This window comes from Podarcis filfolensis, assembly GCF_964270895.1.
Source record: "Podarcis filfolensis genome assembly, chromosome: 1".
In the NCBI taxonomy this organism is placed as follows: Eukaryota; Metazoa; Chordata; class Lepidosauria; order Squamata; family Lacertidae; genus Podarcis; species Podarcis filfolensis.
This window is the reverse complement of record NC_139604.1, coordinates 11,966,121-11,986,209: the sequence shown is the minus strand read 5'-3', so window position 1 is coordinate 11,986,209 and position 20,089 is coordinate 11,966,121. Positions and strand designations below refer to the sequence as shown.

Below are 20,089 nucleotides of genomic sequence, written 5' to 3'. Positions count from 1 at the left end.
CAAGCTGCTGCTCAAGGCCAGTTAATTGACTTAGGTTACAATCCTAACTCCACTTATTTCTTTTTAAAATTATACCGTTTTTCACCATATAGGTCTCAAAGTGCCTTGTAACAATAAAATATACAATATGCAAAATTTAAAACATTAATTAAATCTCTAAAAATAACATCTCAATAATGTAAAATCTCATTTTTATTTTTATTTTTAAATGTAGAACCATTTGAAAAGCTTTCAGGGGGCAAAAGCCTCCTGACCAGGCCTTTGAAACTCAGTAGGAATGTTGCCTAACTTTTTGTGAGAGGGAGTTCTATAGCAGGGGTTGGCAAGGTTTACCTTGCCTGGGGCGGTTCACTCCAGTGAAGATCCCTCTGTGGGCCGGATCACGCGCACGTGCGCCTGCCATTTCCGGCATCTGCGCAGACGCGATTTTGGGCACCACGGAAGTGAGTCCCCATGCCGTGCTGGTTTAGCACAGCACGCTGTGGACTCGCCAAGCAGGTGGCTCAGTTGGGGGCAGCTCGTGGGCCGCTTAAATCACCCCTGTGGGCCGCTTGTGGCTCATGGGCCTTAGGTTGCCAACCCCTGTTCTATAGCACAACTCCTTGTTGACATGAGTTGTGATTCTGGCCCATAGGGAACCATTATTATTGCTCCCCTGACAATCTCACTGATTGATTTGGGGTGTACAGGGTAAATTGGTTGTTAAGTTATTCTGGGCCCAAGTGATTCAGGGCTCTGTACACTAGTATAAGAACCTTAAACCCGGCTTGGTAGCAGACAGGAAGCCAGTGCAGGCCTTCTGACACTAGTGTCATGTGTTGGTGTTTGGTTGTTCTCTGGAAGTAAGCTCCATTAAATTTATTAGGAGTTATTTTTGAGTAGACATGGTTAGGGTTAAGACATGGTTAGGGTTAAGACATCCATGCAGATGTCAGTGCTTGAGTGGTGGTAAGTATAATTTCAAGATAAATTACCCTGGGCAGCTTATTCCCTGCTTCCATTATGAACATTAATACATGGATAGAACATTGTCAGTGGTCTTAAAATCAATGCCCTTCAGCTTTCTAATAACACAGCAGTTACTGTAATAAAATCTAGCTTTCTTCTGCCAATAATTCTAGTCTCAATGTGTTTGAACATACAAAGTTCAAATCATTTCTGTATCTCTCTTGTGCTACTTACATTAATATGTGAAATATATATTTTATCTAGAGGCATTTGTGATTCATATGAGCATCCTGATCAATGCAGGTTTTACACCCGTCTTTCAAACACCTCCTCTGCTGTCTGCTCCACTTGGTCAAAATTTGGTGTGAAAAAGCTGTCAACCTAGCAGAGCACTTTTAGGATGTGTGTGCTGAACAGTGTCCTTGAACCACCCGTCCTTTTTGTCTCAGTCTTTTTGGTGTCACTGGCAAAGTTTTGTGTTTTTTCTCTTTGGTGCCTCCACAAATGCAGGAAGTGATACCTTTTATCGCTCCTCTTTCCTGAGTTCAGCAGAAAGACTTGGGTGGGGAGGTCTGTGTTAATGCCCACTGTACTACCTTTCCAAGCCCTGGATACTGGATCAAAGCAGGCATGACTTGTAGTCCTCAGTAGCATTTGGAGCAATGCCCTCACCTCACCAGCTTTTTGGCAACCCCTGTTTTGTGTTGTTGAAGACCCTTCTGGCTCACTACACTTTAGCTGAAAGCAACACACTGAGTTTCATCTACACCCACCAACCCACAAAAATTTACCTTCCTTGGCTGATGCTTCAGGGCATAGCAGTGTATCCTCACAACCAAACAAGCTTAAGGGAAAAAAATATGGTACTTCTCACAAAGAAGTACCCACACAAGAAGAAGCAAAAGGAAACCTGTTCTTATTGTGCTTTTGCACCATGCGTTTAATTCAAAAAGCAGGAAATTCCCATAAGCTAATATTGGGACTGTGAACTATCAAGAGTTGATGAGAGCTGTGTGGGTTTGTCTGGATAGCAATGGCATTTCCAGGACACAGAAAATGAATGTCTGGATAAGCCCTAATACATAATGAATAAACCTACAAGGCAAGTGTACCTGATCCTATTCTGTTCACATGGAATATTTTGTGGAGTTTCTGTATGTATGAATCCTTTTAACAACCGTTTTGATAGCTTTTTTTGGTTGACCGCTACTGCTGACCTAAATATGACAGAAGTAAAAAGGTCAGCTGGCTAAACAGGATCAATGATAAGAATGGGAATGAGCTTCATTTCTTTCTTCATCTACCTCCCTTTTCCTCTAGGGGGTTCCTTGTACATCATGCCTGAAATGCTTTTGTTTATTGAGCAGCCAAAAGTTTAGTTACCCTGCAGATTCTTTTGCTTTTTGCCCTGGGAAATACATTTGATTGGAGTTAGAGAAGTTTTAAAGTAGGACATCTATATGATACTTCCAAATTGCTAATGCTAATGCATCCACATTATTTAATACCGTTTAAGAGACTTGGTAGCATTCTTTATACAAATCTGTAGGATTGCATGCAAAACAGAATTACAAACTGAATTCCTTGCTACCATGACTACAGCCTTTTTTTTACTGTACAGTCATACTTTGGGATAAATACGCTTCAGGCTAAGTGTTTTCGGGTTGCGCTCTGCAGTGACCCGGAAGTAACGGAGTGTGTTACTTCCGGGTTTTGCCACTCGCGCATGTGCAGACGGTCAAAATGGCGTCATGTGCATGCGCGGAAGCGGTGAAACGCAACCCGCGCACACGCAGACGCGTAGATGCGTCTTAGGTTCTGTTCAGGATGCGAACGGAGCTCCGGAACGGATCCCGATTGCATCCCAGCTCTTTATTTGTGGCAATTGTCTTTTCCTTTGCTTAGAATATTTGAATGAGATCATGGAGTCAGGTTTTGCTATCCTCTGTTTTATTGTGTTTACATTAGTAACCCTGTTACACAGTGTCATTGTTTGTAATCAAAAACGTATATATATTGTAAACATTAAAACAGATTACATATGACATGCTAGAACCCACACCCAACCTGTCATGATGGTTGATTATGCTTGCATCCCACTCTTTCTTAGGAAGGCTCAGAGAACCTTCAGTGGGTTTCTCAATGGTCTCCCACCCAGACACTGATTACAATTGCCCCTGCTTTCGCTCCGGCATCAGATGTTTTGTAATTTGATTCTACCCATGAAAAACCAGCCTGAATTAGGATGATTTTAAAATAGTGCTTCAGTATGTAGTAGATTAATCTGTCAACCATCTAATTAAACAATTCAATAAATTATTTGATTAGAAAGGGGTAAGCCTATTTTAAAAAATCAGGCGGCCTATTTAATTTTTTTTTTCAAGGCTATTTTTTAAAAAATAAATATCAAAATTGAGAGTTCCAGGCACTATCTTAGAAAAGAAATCTTAAAGGGAGTCAGAGAGCAGGGGATTCACTGCTGCACCTGAAGGGGTGCCAATTTACACTGGCCAGGGTGGAAGGGATCAGATTTTCCTTTCCCTTTTCACTACACCAGATCCAGTATGACATAGCAGAGAGGTCTCAGGTTTGAGCCACTTGGTTTTTTGGGGGGAGGTGTCTGTGGGGCTAGTATCCTGCAGATCCTGCCCCAACCTTGACTCCAAACTCCCCATTTCAAGGCTTGACACTTCTTATAGGAGAACCACTAGCAGGACAAGCAGCTGCTGCAGCTCCTTTCCACTAGGCTAGGGAAGATGACATAATGCGTCTGGGGGTAGGGGAATTAGGGGTTAGGCGTACACTCAAATCCTCCATTTTCTCATATACAGGAGTGCCTATTCTAACGTGCTACATGTGAAGCATCTAAAAAAATGTTTTCTCCTGTTCAAAACTTGTTTTTACTTGTGGGCAAATTTTATACAGATTTGATGGATGAATGGTTCATATGAGTTTTAATCAGTTAGGGTGGCGATACGATGCACACTTGGGAATAAATCCCATTGAATGTAGTAGGTCTTCTGCACAGGCCTGGGCTGTAAGATTTCTTTAATCAGATGACCGTCCTTTAATCAGGTGACAATGCCTCCAAAAGAAGCTTAGGTTTATACGTGGTGGGCGTTCAGAAGAAAAATATTGTTAGGAATGTGCTTTGCGTTTGTTTTGGAGGTCATAGCAGGTCCTTGGAAAGGAAGCTGTTTCAGGGATGTTGTTTCAAGAAGTTGTAAGCCAAAGGGAGCAGAAAGCCTGCTTGGATACTGAAAGGCTATCCCAACCTAGGAACATTTATAGCTGGCGAACCAGCCTAAGCTGGGACTAAGAACTGCTAGCCACAGAAGCCACTTGAGACTCCAGTAACTAGTTGGAATCCAGGAGTATACCCAGACTACAAACCTGTTCCTTCACAGAGAGACAACCTCTACCAGGACTGGTTGTGCGCCAAATTCCTGGACACAGGAACCATCCATCTGCAGCACTTCTGTCGTATCAAGATACAGCTCAGTTTATTAGCCCCCACATGACAGACACGCGGCAATAGAGCACACCCTTTACAGCAATCTTGAAGTTTGTTACTGGACTTATTTGCATAGGAGAGATGCTGAGTGACGGAACTGGGCCACTAGTATGTTTAAGAGTGGGATGTCTAATAACAGCCTAATTCTATATACAGTAACCTGCCTTCCCCAAAACAATGTCACCAGGAACATTAGCCAAAAGCCTGAAATCAACACGAATGCCTCCATTCCAGAGAAATTCTGTACTGTATCAGCATTTCTTGCATGGAAGCAATTCTCTTGGAATGCTCAATAAAACACACATGGACTCCCTCTGCTATCACCTCCCTGAATACCCCCCCCCCAACAACTTGAGGGTTTAAACAAAAAGAAAAAAAAGAAAAGGGAGATTTATTTATTAATAATTCATGAGTTCTCATCGAACATGCACGAAGCAACGGTGCTATTCAATAGAGAATACTGTCATCTGTCACTGTTTTATTTGACATTTACACTTTTTTTTTTTGCTTGGTACTGCAAAACTTTCTTGGATGGCACGCTAAGATTATTTAAATAGAAAACAACAACAGCAGCAGAGTGCACACACTTTCTTACCTGGTGGTTTCTGTTTGTTTGGGCATTGTGTACGTTGATGAGATGGGCCTTGTTGTAGCATAGGGTTCTCTCAAATATTAGCCAGGTTGAAACCTAAAATCTGTTGTTCAGTCGAGCTGAATATATAGTCCTGAATGGATGAGTGAAAGACAGTTTGGGTAAATAGATGGAGGGCGAGGACAACAGTGACTAAAAGATTTGTTGTAGATAAGTGTACAAGTAGGCTGTGAAACAGAGAGAAAACAAGTAATAGCTGTTGTGAAAGAAACTGACACAAATGAATTGCCAGTGCTGATGCCAAATAAATATTTATAAATGGCATCAGAGGGAGGCCCAGTAGTATTAAATTGCAAGCATGAAGAGGGCATTTAGCACAATGACATTACGGAGTTAGGAAGGCTTAGCAATTTCTTGCTAATATTAGACTCATGAAAATCTTTCTGCTCTGTAGGTTAGTTATTATTTATAAAAATCGCAGAACCAGCTGATACATTCATAAGCTAATTATTGTAGCAGCTGGGTATACATGGTGCAATATGTCTGAGGCTGTGAAGTATCACAGATTTCTTGGGACCTGCTGTGGTGTGTGTGCCATAGGAGGCTAGATCCCTTAATCTGATCAGCCAAGCAAAGAGTTTCTGGGGAAACTGGATTAATATTTCCCTAAATAACAGGAATGTGATTCACCTTCAGAACTGAGCTCTGCTAAACATGCCATTAGCTTGCGTCCACTGGGGAATTGAGACGTTCTCAGGTGTCCTAAGGATGGGATCTTTGCCTGGTAGCTTCCCTTGCCAGAAATTAATTTGGTTTGCTCATATCTGCACACATGGTCACACTGCAGTCTAGTTTTCTCCTTAATAGCTCCACGGTCAAGACCTTGCAAGTTGCTTGGCAAATTGAGCACTATGCTTCCTAAAGACTAATGGCAGAGAGCACATAGACCATAATGAGGCCTATAGTGTCAGGCTAAGTGACTGTAATGAGTGCAGATTATAGCAGTGCTTATCCATCAAATGCAGCTGACTGTTGTGTGAGGCATTCCAAGATCACAAGCAAAAATGGTAGCAGTAAGTTGTCACGGGTCTCTTTTCAAATGGAGCCTTCTCTTAATATAACTGCCTGCTCTGACAGATCAGTAGGTCTTTGGGTTTAGATCACTCAGAACGTTGACTTTGAACAGGTGTGGGATTTTACTTACCCTTTAAAAAATTTCTTTAAGGTTGTAAGTCTCTCTTACAGTTTCCCTTGGGAAGTTTTAACCATACCTGCTTTAAACATCTGAAAGTGTGCAGTTGGAGACTTACTCTGATCAGTAAAATGGATGGAGAAATAGCAGCTTCTCCCCCCACCACAGATGGTTTATTTTACATTTCAAAAATTATTTCCTTCGTACTGCGGAACCCCTGAGAAAACACTTTAGAGCCGAGAATTTTGTTCTTGTTTGTTTGTTTTAAATTGTTATTAAAGAGGTACACAGGATTTGGGGGTGTGGGCGAGAGAATATTGGTGGAAAATCAGCCATCACCTGATTCTATGGTTAGCAACATACCAACTAAAATACCAAATGCAGATATTTATTCCAAGCAAATAATTAGATATCTCCTTTTCATAACCCCCCCCCGGCAGCTTATTGCAAGAAAAGATCAGGTCTGCACAAATGTGGCCTCTCACTTGTAAAAACAAGGCAGTGTTGTGTTACAGATTAGTTTATAAATCCCCAGTGGCTTCACAGTTCAGTGCCTACAGCTGCTGCAGATGGGCCTGGGTTTTTGTCTCTTCGCTGTGCTGCAGCCGGCAGTTGAAGGAGAAAATGGAATGATCAGGTTATTAACATGTAGGCCGTGAGGAAGAGGCTGCACAATGAGAACAGCTGGTGTTGCTGTCTTGGCTGATGCAGCGGAGATAATCAAATCTTGCCTCCCCCCCCCTTTCCTTTTCCTTTTCCTTTTTTTTTTTTTTTTTTTTTTGGTAAAGGCAGAAGACACAGTGGAGAGTTAGACAAAAAACGATGTGATATCATATGAGGTCTCTTTAATAGCACCTTGCATCAGGTTGTTACACCAAATCTTTCAATTCCTTTTTTGGCTTGTGAAAAGCCTTTCTAGTCAGGTCCCTTCATACACAGTTTTGAAGAAAGACATATTTAACCTTAAGAAAACAAGATCCAGCTCGAAATATTAAATTGACACAACCCCATTGAAATTGCTCAGGCCCCATGGATTTTAACAGGATGGAGATATGGTTAGTTCAGTGTTTAGACAATCCAGACAATCACTTGAGATGATGGGCTGTAGAACTGTCAAAATATTTTACTTAATGAAAGTTAGGAAATGCATGTTTTGTATGTTGCTTCATTATTATGTTGAATTTACTCTCATAAAGCCACAAGAAAGGGATGATTCAGTCATTGCTATGCAAGGTTGCCTACAGGTGTTAACAAAGATTTTTTTGCATCAAAGTTTGCAGATGTTCTGTGTATTTAAAAAACCATTCAATATAATTGCACTTTATCTATACACGTAAGTGGATAAAGGTGAGAAAGTTTGTCACCTATTAACAAGTAGTGTCTTTCTGCCCTATGGGTTACATTAATCATTTCTTATAATGGTATTGGAGAGACAATGGGGTCAAACCGTTGCATTAGCAGCACCGAAATGACCTCGATGGGGTACATGCCTAGGCAGTGTGTATGAAAGTCCTGGGCAGAAAACAATATTCCCCAACCTCACTGAAGTGGTCGAAAGGAAAACAGAGCAATATATTTGGCACCAACTTGGCTGAAGGAGTTGCTGGAAGGAGGCATACAAGGTGCCATCCAACCATCTTAGGGACTCTACTCCTTAGCCTTTTCTTCTCTTGAAGATATCCCACAAGGCAGTGGAGGTTTAGGATCAAAGTTTTCCTTCTCCTAGATGGGCTACCTTCCCAGCTTGATGAACCCCACTTGCCCCTCACTTCCCTCTACAGCAGGCATAGGCAAACTTGGCCCTCCAGATGTTTTGGGACTACAACTCCCATGATCCCTAGCTAACAGGACCAGTGGTCAGGGATGATGGGAGTTGTAGTCTCAAAACATCTGGAGGGCTGAATTTACCTATGACTGCTCTACAGCATATGCAGGAACTGCCTTTCGACTGTTAGACCCTTAGTTGGTCTCGTCCTCTCAATCCACCAGAGCCTGTCTTCGCATGCAGAGGAAGTCTCTAACTCACTGAAGGTTTATGACCCATCAGGTACTCTCACATGGTTTAGCCTGCCAGTCGAAGCCATTCCCAGGGTGTGGCCGCTGTCTCATGCTGACAGTTTCTAGGAGCCACAGGTGAAAGCTGAGTGCTGAGTAGGGACCAAAGGTGGACAAACTACCCCAAAAGGAGCCAGATGTGTCCTCCACCAGAGGTACTACCCCTCCCCTACACCTCATATAATGGCATAGGCAGTAATCAAACTGTTGGTTATTATAGGGAGGTTCTGTTCATGATTTCCCAATAAAATACATGTAAATCCATCAAAAATTACAGTAGGTGAATCTGAGGTAGAGGTGGGAGAAGATTGCCTGGTTCAGTGTCTTCTAAGCTTTTTCTTCACTTAGCTGTGTAGGGGTTCCCAAGGAACTCTACAAAATATCCTGGCGATCATAGTTCCAGGAAACTTCCTAGATTCTTTAAATAATTTGAATGTAGGGTCCACTGCTTTCCAGGTCTACTTCTTTTTTTCTAGTTATTGACTGTAACGCAGGCAGACTCTCCCTGTGTCTTGCCTTTGTGCTTTTCCAAACTGTTTGCAGGGCAGTGGGAGAAATTAGTTTGGTACACTTTTGAATGCAAATTCATCAAATTTGCCCTTCCTGAATCAATATGCAACAGTGGCGTAGCGTGGGGGGTGCAGGGGGGGCCGGCCGCACCGGGCGCAACATCTGGGGGTTAGGGTTAGGGGGCGCAAATCCACAGGTTAGGGGGCGCAAATCCACGGGTTAGGGGGCGGAAATTACTTGCCTTGCCCCGGGTGCTGACAACCCACGCTACGCCACTGATATGCAAGCAAAACGCACCTCTCCTTGGAAATTTGAACATTAATGAAATTTGCAATGCTGTTATCCGACAATAGAGTGCATATTTCAGGCAGTAATACATTCAGAGACGTTTATTAGGATAAATGCATATCATTTAAAAATAAAGAATACGAAATCACAAACTGATACAGAAATGGAGTGAACTTTAGATTGGAAAATGATAAAATGAGAAACCAAAATTGACAGATTTGTTCATCCTTAGCTGTCTGTCTGGTAATGATCAGTACTGCATGGAGTGCAGGTTTTCCCTCTGATTGTTTTAGGACTTTCTCTCAATGAGTTTCCCTTCTTGGATTCTGCCTGGGTGCCAAGTTCCCTCATATCAGTCCATGAAACCACAGATGCATGCAGACACACTCATAACTGGTGTAGTAAATATATATCATGTTTTTTTCTCCCTCATCTAGCACAAGGAAGATTTGTGTGAATGAGATTTCACACTGGGTGATTCAGTATCAGACATGCATGGAAGTGCCACAAGCTGCCTCTATTGTCCAGTAGAGCAAGAATAAGGGCTCCCATCTGGGTCAAAACTGAAGCGTCCTGAACTATTAGAAAAAGGTCAAAATTTGCCATTAGCGAACATATCACAAGTGCACGATATGTATGTACTAGGTAACTTGGAAGATGTTCTGCAGCAGGATTATAATTACCAAACTGGTGAGTCAGTTTGTAATGATTCTGAGCACTATAATGTGAGCTATGCTAAATAGGTAGCAAGTATTGGAAGTGGCACGTGTGATAAATCATAGCAGCACAATAAAATAAGCAGTCCCTTCAACCATTATGTCGTTCACCAGTTTACTAGTACTTAAAACGTCCGTTATTTTGACTTTCCACTGCAGGGTTGGCTGTGTGAGCTGCTCCGTTGGAAGGAAAATCCAAGTCCAGAGAACCGTACACTTTGGGAAAACCTGTGCACCATCCGGCGCTTCCTGAATCTTCCGCAGCATGAGAGGGATGTGATCTATGAAGAGGAATCCAGGCATCATCACAGTGAACGTATGCAGCATGTAGTCCAGCTTACCCCTGAGCCTGTGCAGGTCAGTGTTCTAACTGTCCATTTTAAAATGATTCTTTGCCCCACCTCAACTAGTAAAAGAATCAAAACGCAAATGGTTCCAGCATCTTCCAGATCTAGAAGCACAAACCTTCCAGTGTCTTTTTCAGTGAAAAGATTCCTGGATTGCCTTAGGGATCAAGATAGTGATGTTAGAAGCAGGTGTGTTTGTGTATTCATGAGCCTGTGTTCTATTTCAAAGAGAGCTAGCTTGAGACTACAATATTTTAGAGTTATGTCTTTGCATTGGTACCTGGGTTGCTGTCCAGTGTCTTTTTTATGTATTCTTCTGGCACAATTCATTAGACTAATGATTAGAAAATGGCACTGCTCCCTTTTATATTTTCAAATTCAGTTTCCCAATTTTTTAAATCAACATGCAGTAGGAGCAGGGTACGTGATGGGATGTGAAGACGTTTGTCTTCCTCTTCTTCCTCCTCCTCTTTCTCTTTAAAGACATATATATTTTTTTATGAAATTCTATGTTTTTGAGACGTGTGTAGGAAGGGTTGGTAAGGTGTCTGTTCCTTTAACTCATATTTAATCACAGATGGCTACTAAATAGAAATTTGATTTCAAATAAAAATTACCGGTCTTGAAAGTAGGCTCCAGTAACCGATGTAGGTGGTCTTTTGGCGCTAGTGTTTTTTTAATGTTTGACCTTGATAATTTAGCCTACTTTTGAAACTCTTCAAGCACATTACTTTTCTGCATAGTGTGTGTAGTTTCTAGTGACACGTTACACTGCATTGCAATGTGATGCATTTGTATTTGTCAGCAAGTTACAAAGCCTTGAATTAATTATTTATTACAATCAAAATATGAAAAATGAAGAAAAATAACTGGAACCAGCTGGCTGCTATAAATAGCAAAACTCCGGAGACTCTCCAACACAGTTGAAACATTCGATCTGTGTTTTGGGGATGCTGCACTTAAGGTATTGTTGTGCCTGTCTGATAAGCCTCCTGTGTTCTGTTAACCTGATGCTAAATCGTGATATTGGTTTGGCAGTGACAATCTCTATTACACAATTAACCAGAAATAATCAGTGACAACCAGTATCAAATGCACAAAATTGATGCCATCATACTCATGCTGATTGGGGTTTGTACGTGACAGTAAATGCATTTACTCCAACTATTTTCTTTGTTCAAGCTAATATTAATTCTTCCCAAATGTTGCTGTGCTTAGATTGTTCTGTCACTGGGATGCATGGGTTTTCAGTAACTGCTGTACTGTTAAAGGAGTCCATTAAGCAACATGTCTTATTAATATGCAGAGATGTTTTGTCTTTCCCCTTCTTTTCTTCATATACTTGCAGTAATCAAAATTTTAGAAACTATGTGTAGCTGTTTTATTTTAATTGATATCACAATGCAAGTTGAATAATGAATGGCAAAGATGAGTTTGAAATCCATTTTGAACCCTTACCTGGTAAGGAGGAAGACTGCTACAATAAATGATCAAGTTAGTATAACAGCAACAGTTGCAATCAATGTATGTTTTGTGTCTTTCATTCTGTAATAACGTTTGCGTTTCATGGTTTCAAGCATCTTAAAGGTAAAGGAAAAGGTACCCCTGACCGTTAGGTCCAGACGCGGACGACTCTGGGGTTGCGCGCTCATCTCGCTCTATAGGCTGAGGGAGCTGGCGTTTGTCCGCTTCTGGGTCATGTGGCCAGCATGACTAAACCGCTTCTGGTGAACCAGAGCAGCGCACGGAAGCGCCGTTTGCCGTCCCACCAGAGCAGTACCTATTTATCTACTTGCACTTTGATGTGCTTTCAAACTGCTAGGTGGGCAGGAGCTGGGACTCGAACCGCCAACCTTCTGATCGGCAAGTCCTGGGCTCAGTGGTTTAGACCACAGCGCCACCCGCATCCCTCCTTCAGGCTTCTTAATTGAGATCATCTATCTAAAGGGATGAATAATATCACTGAGAAGGAGCGACACACCCTTTCCTCTATCATTATTAACAGCTCTAATCCCCACTCAATTGAATACTAAGACAATGGAGATAGGGCATTAACTTTACCAGGTCCAGCACTGAGACTGGTGAAGTTGCTTTAACCTGTTGCTGACTCTTAGTGCTGTCTTAGTGCCAGTCTTAGTGCTGAGGCTGCAGAAGCAAAAATTTGCCACTAAAACTTCTGTGATCCCTAACTCTGTTAATGCTGATATAGGTAAAAATAATTCTCTAAACGAACTACTTTAAAATGTTATTTAATGTGAAGATATTAAGAACACCTGAACATTGCCTTTACGGTTCACATTTCCTGATATGGTAGCTCTTGGTGGTAGGCATTTTTATACAGTGTGCATATTATATCAAGAGCGCTTCTCAGCCAAAGGAGAGTATTTAGGTATTTATTGTGAAAGGTAACACTTACGTCACTTCTACAGCTCTGGATATCTATGCACACCAACGTAATGGCTAGGCAGCTATTCCCAGGTCCATACTCTGTGGAGCAGTTACAGCAGCTGGACCACTTCCCCTCCACCAGTTTATATACCTTCCCCTGGTGGTCTGCATGCAAAATAAATAAATAAATAAATAAATAAAATTACATATGCAGAAGTTGTGCCTAAAATCAGGATTATTCCTCTAAGTTTCATAGATTTTCTGTAATTTCTTCATGGCAATATGAGAAAAATGCTTAAATAGTCCTCAGTCCTTATTTTCAGTCAAATTATGATTTTAAAGCAGTGTGTAAGATGTCCAGTCTACAAAGCACATAAGGCAGGTGGGCAAAACGTAGTTATGGTGAAAATATTATTTTACTTGGTAATAGCCAACATTAGTCATAATCAGAACTGACTCACTTAAGAAAATGGACTTAAGTAACTTAAATCCATTTATTCCAATGTGCCTAAGTATGACTTAGTTTATTTGTTTTAAAAACTTTTATCCTGCCATTCATCCAAAGACACGAGCAGGTTGCAACAATAAAACAGACAAAAACAATAATGTTTGCTCTTTAGACCTGGAAAGCTACAGAAGTCTCAGCATGTGTTCATTTGTATTAGAATTGTAAAATACTTTTTAAAAGTACAATGCAGGAAACTATTATATAGTTAAAACTTAGAGGGAAAGCCTAGGCAACAGATTAAGTTCTAATTAAAGGCAGAGTACATTCAGTTTAATGTTGTCTAATATTTTCCAGTATGTATGACTCATTCTTGAGGGTTAGGGAGATATAAATATCCTTTTCTCCAAAGGATCGTCCTGTCGTAAGTTCCAACTTGCCCAGCATGACCCCTACCTTTAAAAAGTTATTCATTTGCCTTCCCAAATTTTTGTTTGATTAGTAATATGCAACCAAAGTACATTGTCAATACTGGTTACAGTATTCATGCCACTTAATTGAATGGTCCATCTTAAAGCTTTTGAGAGAGGGCATTTGAGGCCTCAAAAAATAAAGCTATTTTAATGAAAGTGTGTAAAATTAAGTCAAATGCTTGAAGTGAAATAGTTGCCTTCTGAGTTGTCATCTTTTTGAAAACTGATGCCTCACCACTTGGAGAAATGTGTGGCTATGCACTGTGGTTTTAGTTTTAATGAATGTTTGACCACTTTTCTTTTTAATAAGCTCTATTTGGATGTTTCATGACAGTTTATAGAAGCCTAGAACCCTAGTTCCTAAAAGCTTTGCACGCATTTTGATAAAACCAATAAGCTACACACAACAGGCAATGAGGCCTTTTATATTTGAATCTAAAATATCCAGTAGAGTTTCTTATGATAGATAGTTATTACAATTGCAGTGGAAAGCCACTGAAATTTTACTGTTGAAGCCAAACCTACCTATCACGCCATTTCAGCTGTTTTTGTTTAACATTCATGCCTAATGTGGCTAGAACTTGCTTCAGATTTTTATTAAGACTTACGTTTGCAACTTCCATTATAATCATACTATAACTAACATTGGGAAGAGGTGATACTTCCTTAGTTATGTATTATACTTAATGAATTACTGGAAAAGTATCTCAGATTGTTTTTCCAGTTTTGAACTCGTGCCTCCTCAACAAAACTCACAGAGAATTCTTTAAGATCCCTCTTTAACGTGCTGATCCCAAGCTATTTAAGACTTTAAAGGACAAACCCAGCACCTTAATTTTATGCTTGAGAAATGTACTGGTAACGAGTGCAAACTTTCCAGTGCTGTAATAATATGCTATTTGCAGCTTACTTGGGCAACTGCATTTTCCACAGTTTCAATTTCCAAACAACATAGAAACTAATTTCTAGAGAAAAAAATGCCAGAGCTGAAGCTGTCCAGGTCAGATCATATACTCTAATAACTGGATATTAATTGAGCAGAATCTTCCATAGGAATAGAAACAAGATCAGTAAGTCAGAAAACTAACACCAAAAATTGTGCATGATTTTTGTTATGCTCCTTAGCACAATGCAAAAATACAGATTGAGTTGCTCTCTTTGGGTTGCATGGATCTGCTCTTACAACAAAAAGGAGTATACATCTGTTGGACACAGCTTCTGGGATGAGGGCAGAAAGTATTGAGCACAGTGGAAGGAACAAAGCAGTAAGTTTTCTGGGCCAGATCAACCATTTGGTTGAAAGACACTGTATGATGATGATGATGATTTTATTATTTATACCCCGCCCATCTGGCTGGATTTCTCCAGCAACTCTGGGCAGCTTACAGCATATCTAAAAACATAAAACATGTTGAATCTATTCTATATAGAATCTGTGTTCCTAGTGAGTAGAATGGGTAGACTGAAGTATAGTAGCTGCTTGGTTATTAATAATCTGATAAGCATGTTGGAAAGGCTTATTTATATTTGTGGAATTTTATTACTGCCCAGTTCAAAGTGCTAGTTTCAATTTAAAAAACCCTAAAGGGCCTATGGCCAACATATCTCAAGAATCGCTTCCCCCTGTATCCAACTGCACACAAATAAGATCCATAGTAGAGTGTGTCATCAGGTGTTCCCTTCCTATTGACTCCAATGGGGCACAGCTCAGTGGTGAAGCATTGACTTTGCATGCAGAAGATCTCAAGTTCAATCCCTGGCATCTCCAGGTAGAGCTGGGAGAGTTCCCTGCCTGCACCATGGAGAGCAGCTGCCATGGAGAGCAGCTGCCAGTCAGTGTAGACAAGGCCTCTCCTCCTTCTGGAGGGGAGGTGTTGTGAGCGGGAGCCGACTCCCGCGTCACGCAGGGGGCGTCTTGCCCCCTGCCCAGCCATCACCGCTGGCGTGCCACGCCTCCCAACCGGTCTCCCAATCGGGAGACACCGCGGGAGCGTGGTCTAGCCGTTCAAATTCGGCCGCGCCAGCTCTCCCCCGCCATTGCCCTGCCGATTCCTGCGAGTCACCCACCCACCACTCCCTTTAGTGCGTAGTCTCTCCCTTGACCTTGCTATGGACCCATGGTTGGTCGCCCTGGTTGCCCAGGGGGCCTGGTAGGAGTTTTTTCCAATTGGCAAATTGGCACCGGCCTGTTGGTTTTTTTCGCCTACCTCGTAGCAATCGTCACAACTTTCTTGGTATTTGGAGGTTAGGCATTGGAATGTGTTGTTGGTGTATGGAAGGGCAAGGTGTGGCCATCGCCTACCCCTTCACTTATGGGTATTCCGTTAAAGGAATCGGGCGGTCGTGGATCCTGTTCGATGCCCTCTGTGGCGGGGGGCCATGGCACGACCCCCGGTGACATCAGGGGAGAGCTTATAGTTGTATTGGCATCAACAGGCTCCCCCTACTGGTGGTTAACCCCTCGTTAGACTCACCCCTCCTCCTGAGTGGGTGGAGTCAAATTGCTCTTGTCCAATGCCTAAGCCAGTACCTTCTCACATTCTGTAATCCATAAAGTTGTTGCCTTTTCTAGCCCATTAACCTTAACCTTATATGCCGTGTCCACGTGTCTTTATTATTCCCAAGCGGGGGGCGGGTCCTCGAATCACAATACTGAGCTAGATGGACCAGTGTTCCAACCAGTGTAAGGCAGCTTCATATGTCCCTGTGGAGGGAAGTGACTATGCCAACCTCAGCTGAAAGAGTCTTTTTGGCAGTATATTGGGGAAACAAGGGCGCTTAGATCCCTGAGAAGGTGATCCACCCCTTCAGTGGCAGAACACCATCCACAACTGCTGAACTTTCAGTGGACATACCAGAAGAAATCTTCTTATGACTTTAGGATTGCTCTATAACGCTGCAGTCCTATACACATTGGGCATAAGTCACACTGAATTCAGTGGGGGTGTAGTTCTGAGAAGAAATGCATTGGATTGCATTGCACTATGAAGAGACGTGGAGAAATTTCCACACCGCCTTTCAAATATGTGTATAGACAGCCCACCAGCAGTTAAGTGCTAAGTAATTATTACTATTTATTATTTATTTTCCCTCCTACAAGCGGAAATAATTTTGTTTCATTTTGAAAGTGAAAAATGTTTTCCCTGTCACATTTGAAATTTTAATAGTCCTCAATAAATAAAATCATATCTAATAACATAACTGGTTTCACTTGGCACCGTGATCTAGATGCATTGCAGTTCTGGAAGCATAAATAGTTACAGCCTTCTAAAGCCCAGTTCCTATTTGCTAAATATACTTGGCTTGCTTTAAATTCCTCTGTGTGCAGTCATTAATACAATCCTCTTTGACAGCATTTAATTAAAGTGCTTTTCTCTATTCAATTCATTAAAAGTTTTCTTTATATAATACTTTTTTTAGACACTTGAATGCTAAGGACTTGAAGTCCTCTCTAAATAATTTCTCACTGTTTGTTGTAAATCGTTAATTAAATTTAACTTAGTGTCTGCTTGATGTTGGTAGGGGAAATGAAAAATCAGACAAACTTTTTATTTGTGAAAGTGATAAAGAGTGTGCTCCTGGCGTTGGGCGAATGGGACAGATTAGGAATTCTGCTGGTTTACTTGCTGCCCAGCAGTCTCCCTGCCTGAGCTGACAGCTGGTCTTGGAGGCAGTATTGAGGACTCCTAGCCTGCTGGTTTTGAGGGACTTCAGCATCCATGCCGAGGCGACTTGCTCTAGTGTGGCTCAGGACCTCATGGCTGCTGTGATGACCACAGGGCTGTCCCAACATGTCATCAGCCCAACACAAGTGGTAGGCCACATTCTGGACCTTGTTTTCTCTACTGGGCAGGAAGAGGGTGGTCTGAAAGTGAGGGATATTGACATCCATTCCTTGTCATGGTCAGATCACTTCCTGCTGAGATTTAGATTTTCAGCGCCTTTTCCCCTCTGCAGAGGCAGAGGACCTATTGGAATGGTCTGCCCTTGGAGTCTATTTGATCCAAAGGGTCTACTGATGGCTTTGGGTGATTTTCTGGGCTGACTGCACTAGCTGTCAGTTAGTTTCTGGACCCAATTCAAAGTGCTGCTTTTGACCAATAAAGCTATAAATGGTTCAGGACTGCAATACCTCAAGGACCGCCTCTCCCCACATGCACTGACCCAAACTCTGCAGTCATCATCTGAGGCCCATCTCTGTGTGCCTCCTCCATGAGATGCCAGGGTGGCACCACAAGAACAGGCCTTTTCTGTGATGGCTTCCCACTTGTGTCTTCTCACAGAAGCTCACCTTAGTTACATATCTTTAGGCGACAGATGAAAACATTTCTCTGTAACCAGGCCTTGGGCTGATTAACATTCTATGCCTTCCAGTAGCACCTTAAAGACCAACTAAGTTAGTTCTTGGTATGAGCTTTCGTGTGCATGCACACTTCTTCAGATGTGTATCTGAAGAAGTGTGCATGCACACGAAAGCTCATACCAAGAACCAACTTAGTTGGTTTTTAAGGTGCTACTGGAAGGAAATTTTTTTTTTTTGTTTTGACTATGGCAGACCAACACGGCTACCTATCTGTAACTGTAACATTCTATGGTCATTTAAATGTATTTGTGGGAGAGGGTTTATTGGCTTGTTTTTGTTTTATTATGTATTTTATGTTCTCATTTTGTATTTTTATGTTGTGAACCACCCTGTGATCTTTGGATAAAGGGTGGTATATAAATTTAGATGATGATGATGATGATGTATGCAAGTGTTTGACTTACACAAACCTTTGTCACACTAAAAGAGCTAACAGAGAAAGGGAGGTTTATTAACTTATTTATGGGTTTATTGACAGCCTGAATCCAAAGAGACTTTTCATTGTAGTGGTAGAAATGGAAGCAGGTGTAGCAAGTATGGCAGAGTTATTCAGGATAACTTGAAGTGGCGCAATCTATGTAGCTTCATCCCACTTGTCATTAAAAAAAACCCAGCCTTCCCTAACTGTTCAAAAAGCTGGGTTGAACTAAAGTGGTGGAGCCAGGAGCAGTTTGATGGCAATCAGGATCCAAGCATGTCTCTTCAGTGAAGAATCTGCAGCACAGGACAGTGGCAATTTATGTGGCAGCACTAGTTTACTAACTGACGCATCAGCTCACTAAACACACAGTTATGATATAAGAAGTGTTTGCACAACCTGTTGTTCTCTGCTTTGGGGAAAAAACTATTATGAGTTCAAATTCCCTATAAACATCTTAAACATATGATTGCTCTTCGTGCACCCAATACACCAGAAGGGAAACTGTCAGGTTGACAGAAATTATTATAAGTGAGACCTACTTGTTTGTGAATTAAAAATGTCCATGTGCAATGATTTGTGATCTTGAGGACTGCTGGCAGCATTCATATACCAGCAGTTATGACATTTTACGTGGTATGTTAGGTATATTGCACACAATGTTCAGTATGTTCAGTTTAGGTGTATTCTGAATAAGTTATCAAAGGTGCTGGATATCATTTTTGGAAATCTACAACGTATTTTAAAGGAAAACAATCACAATACCATGCATCGTATGTTGAGCAAGGTGAATTATTAATCTGCATACTAAATTAGGACAGATATCTAAAGTAACTTTATGCTTTATGTAAATTATACAAAGATTTTAGGAAATAGTCCTAATCAGGTCATTTGGTCTGTGTATTTCAATTTCTGAAGTGTTTCACATTGTTCATTATTTTTTCCACGTTTTAATAACCCAAAGAACTAATTTACATTAATTGTGAGGATTTTCATCATTTCATCATGGGCCTTAATATGTGAGGATTTGTTGGGCAAATGGGGGGAGGGGGATAGTTCACTATTAATACATTATTGACAGCTTAATGTCTTGGCACCTAGTCAGCCCATAAGGTATAATAAACAGGAAGCTGCCTGATGTGAGAGCAGTCAATAGTATATTCAATCAGAACCTTTCAGTTAATTGCTAGTTGACCTCGGAGATTTCCTTTAGTAAAATACTTTCCTTAGTTTAGACCTAGAAGAATCAGCAGGGAATTTAATACTTTGCTGAGATGTGAGAAAGTAGAGTTTGGTGCTTTGATTCATAGTCATGAAATACATATAGAACAATAATTTCACAAGCTTTGAAAATATTGCACACCTATAGCCTTTTTCAGTGCCTGCTGTTAAGTGTCAGGTATTGAGACTTGCTAAAAAGGTAGATGGGAAAAGCCACAAATGACCTAAGACTGGAGAGGATTTATGCTGGAAAGGGGAGCTGAAACAGGACTACTGGGCAGGCAAGGGGACTAGGCAAAAGTCAACATCATTCAAGGGAGTAAGACAAAGCAGGCAAGCAATGGAATGAAAAGCAAGGAGCTGAGAAACAATGGGTGCTAAAGGCAGGGCTGTGAATTAAATTGCAATGCAAATCCTTTCCTGCAGGGTTGGGAGGGGATTAAAAATACTGAGGATATGGTCCAAGGAATTAAGGGAATACAAAGTTGTTGAGTCTAGGCACTAAGAAGACTTCATATAGAATGAAAGGTCAGGGCTATGTTTTGTTGTAGGCAGAAAATATAAATAGCAAACCATCCTGCAAGTAAATAAATGACCATCTGATGCTCATATACAACAA

General features: G+C 41.3%; 1 protein-coding gene across 1 annotated transcript in view; it reads left to right on the top strand.

Annotated features, from left to right (window-relative positions):
* Positions 1-20,089, top strand: part of SATB2 (SATB homeobox 2) — a 118,431-nt gene that overhangs the window by 87,259 nt on the left and 11,083 nt on the right. The window contains exon 10 of the mRNA XM_083628900.1: positions 9,975-10,172. Coding sequence (XP_083485026.1) covers positions 9,975-10,172 — 198 coding nt within the window. The remainder of the gene's footprint in view (positions 1-9,974; positions 10,173-20,089) is intronic.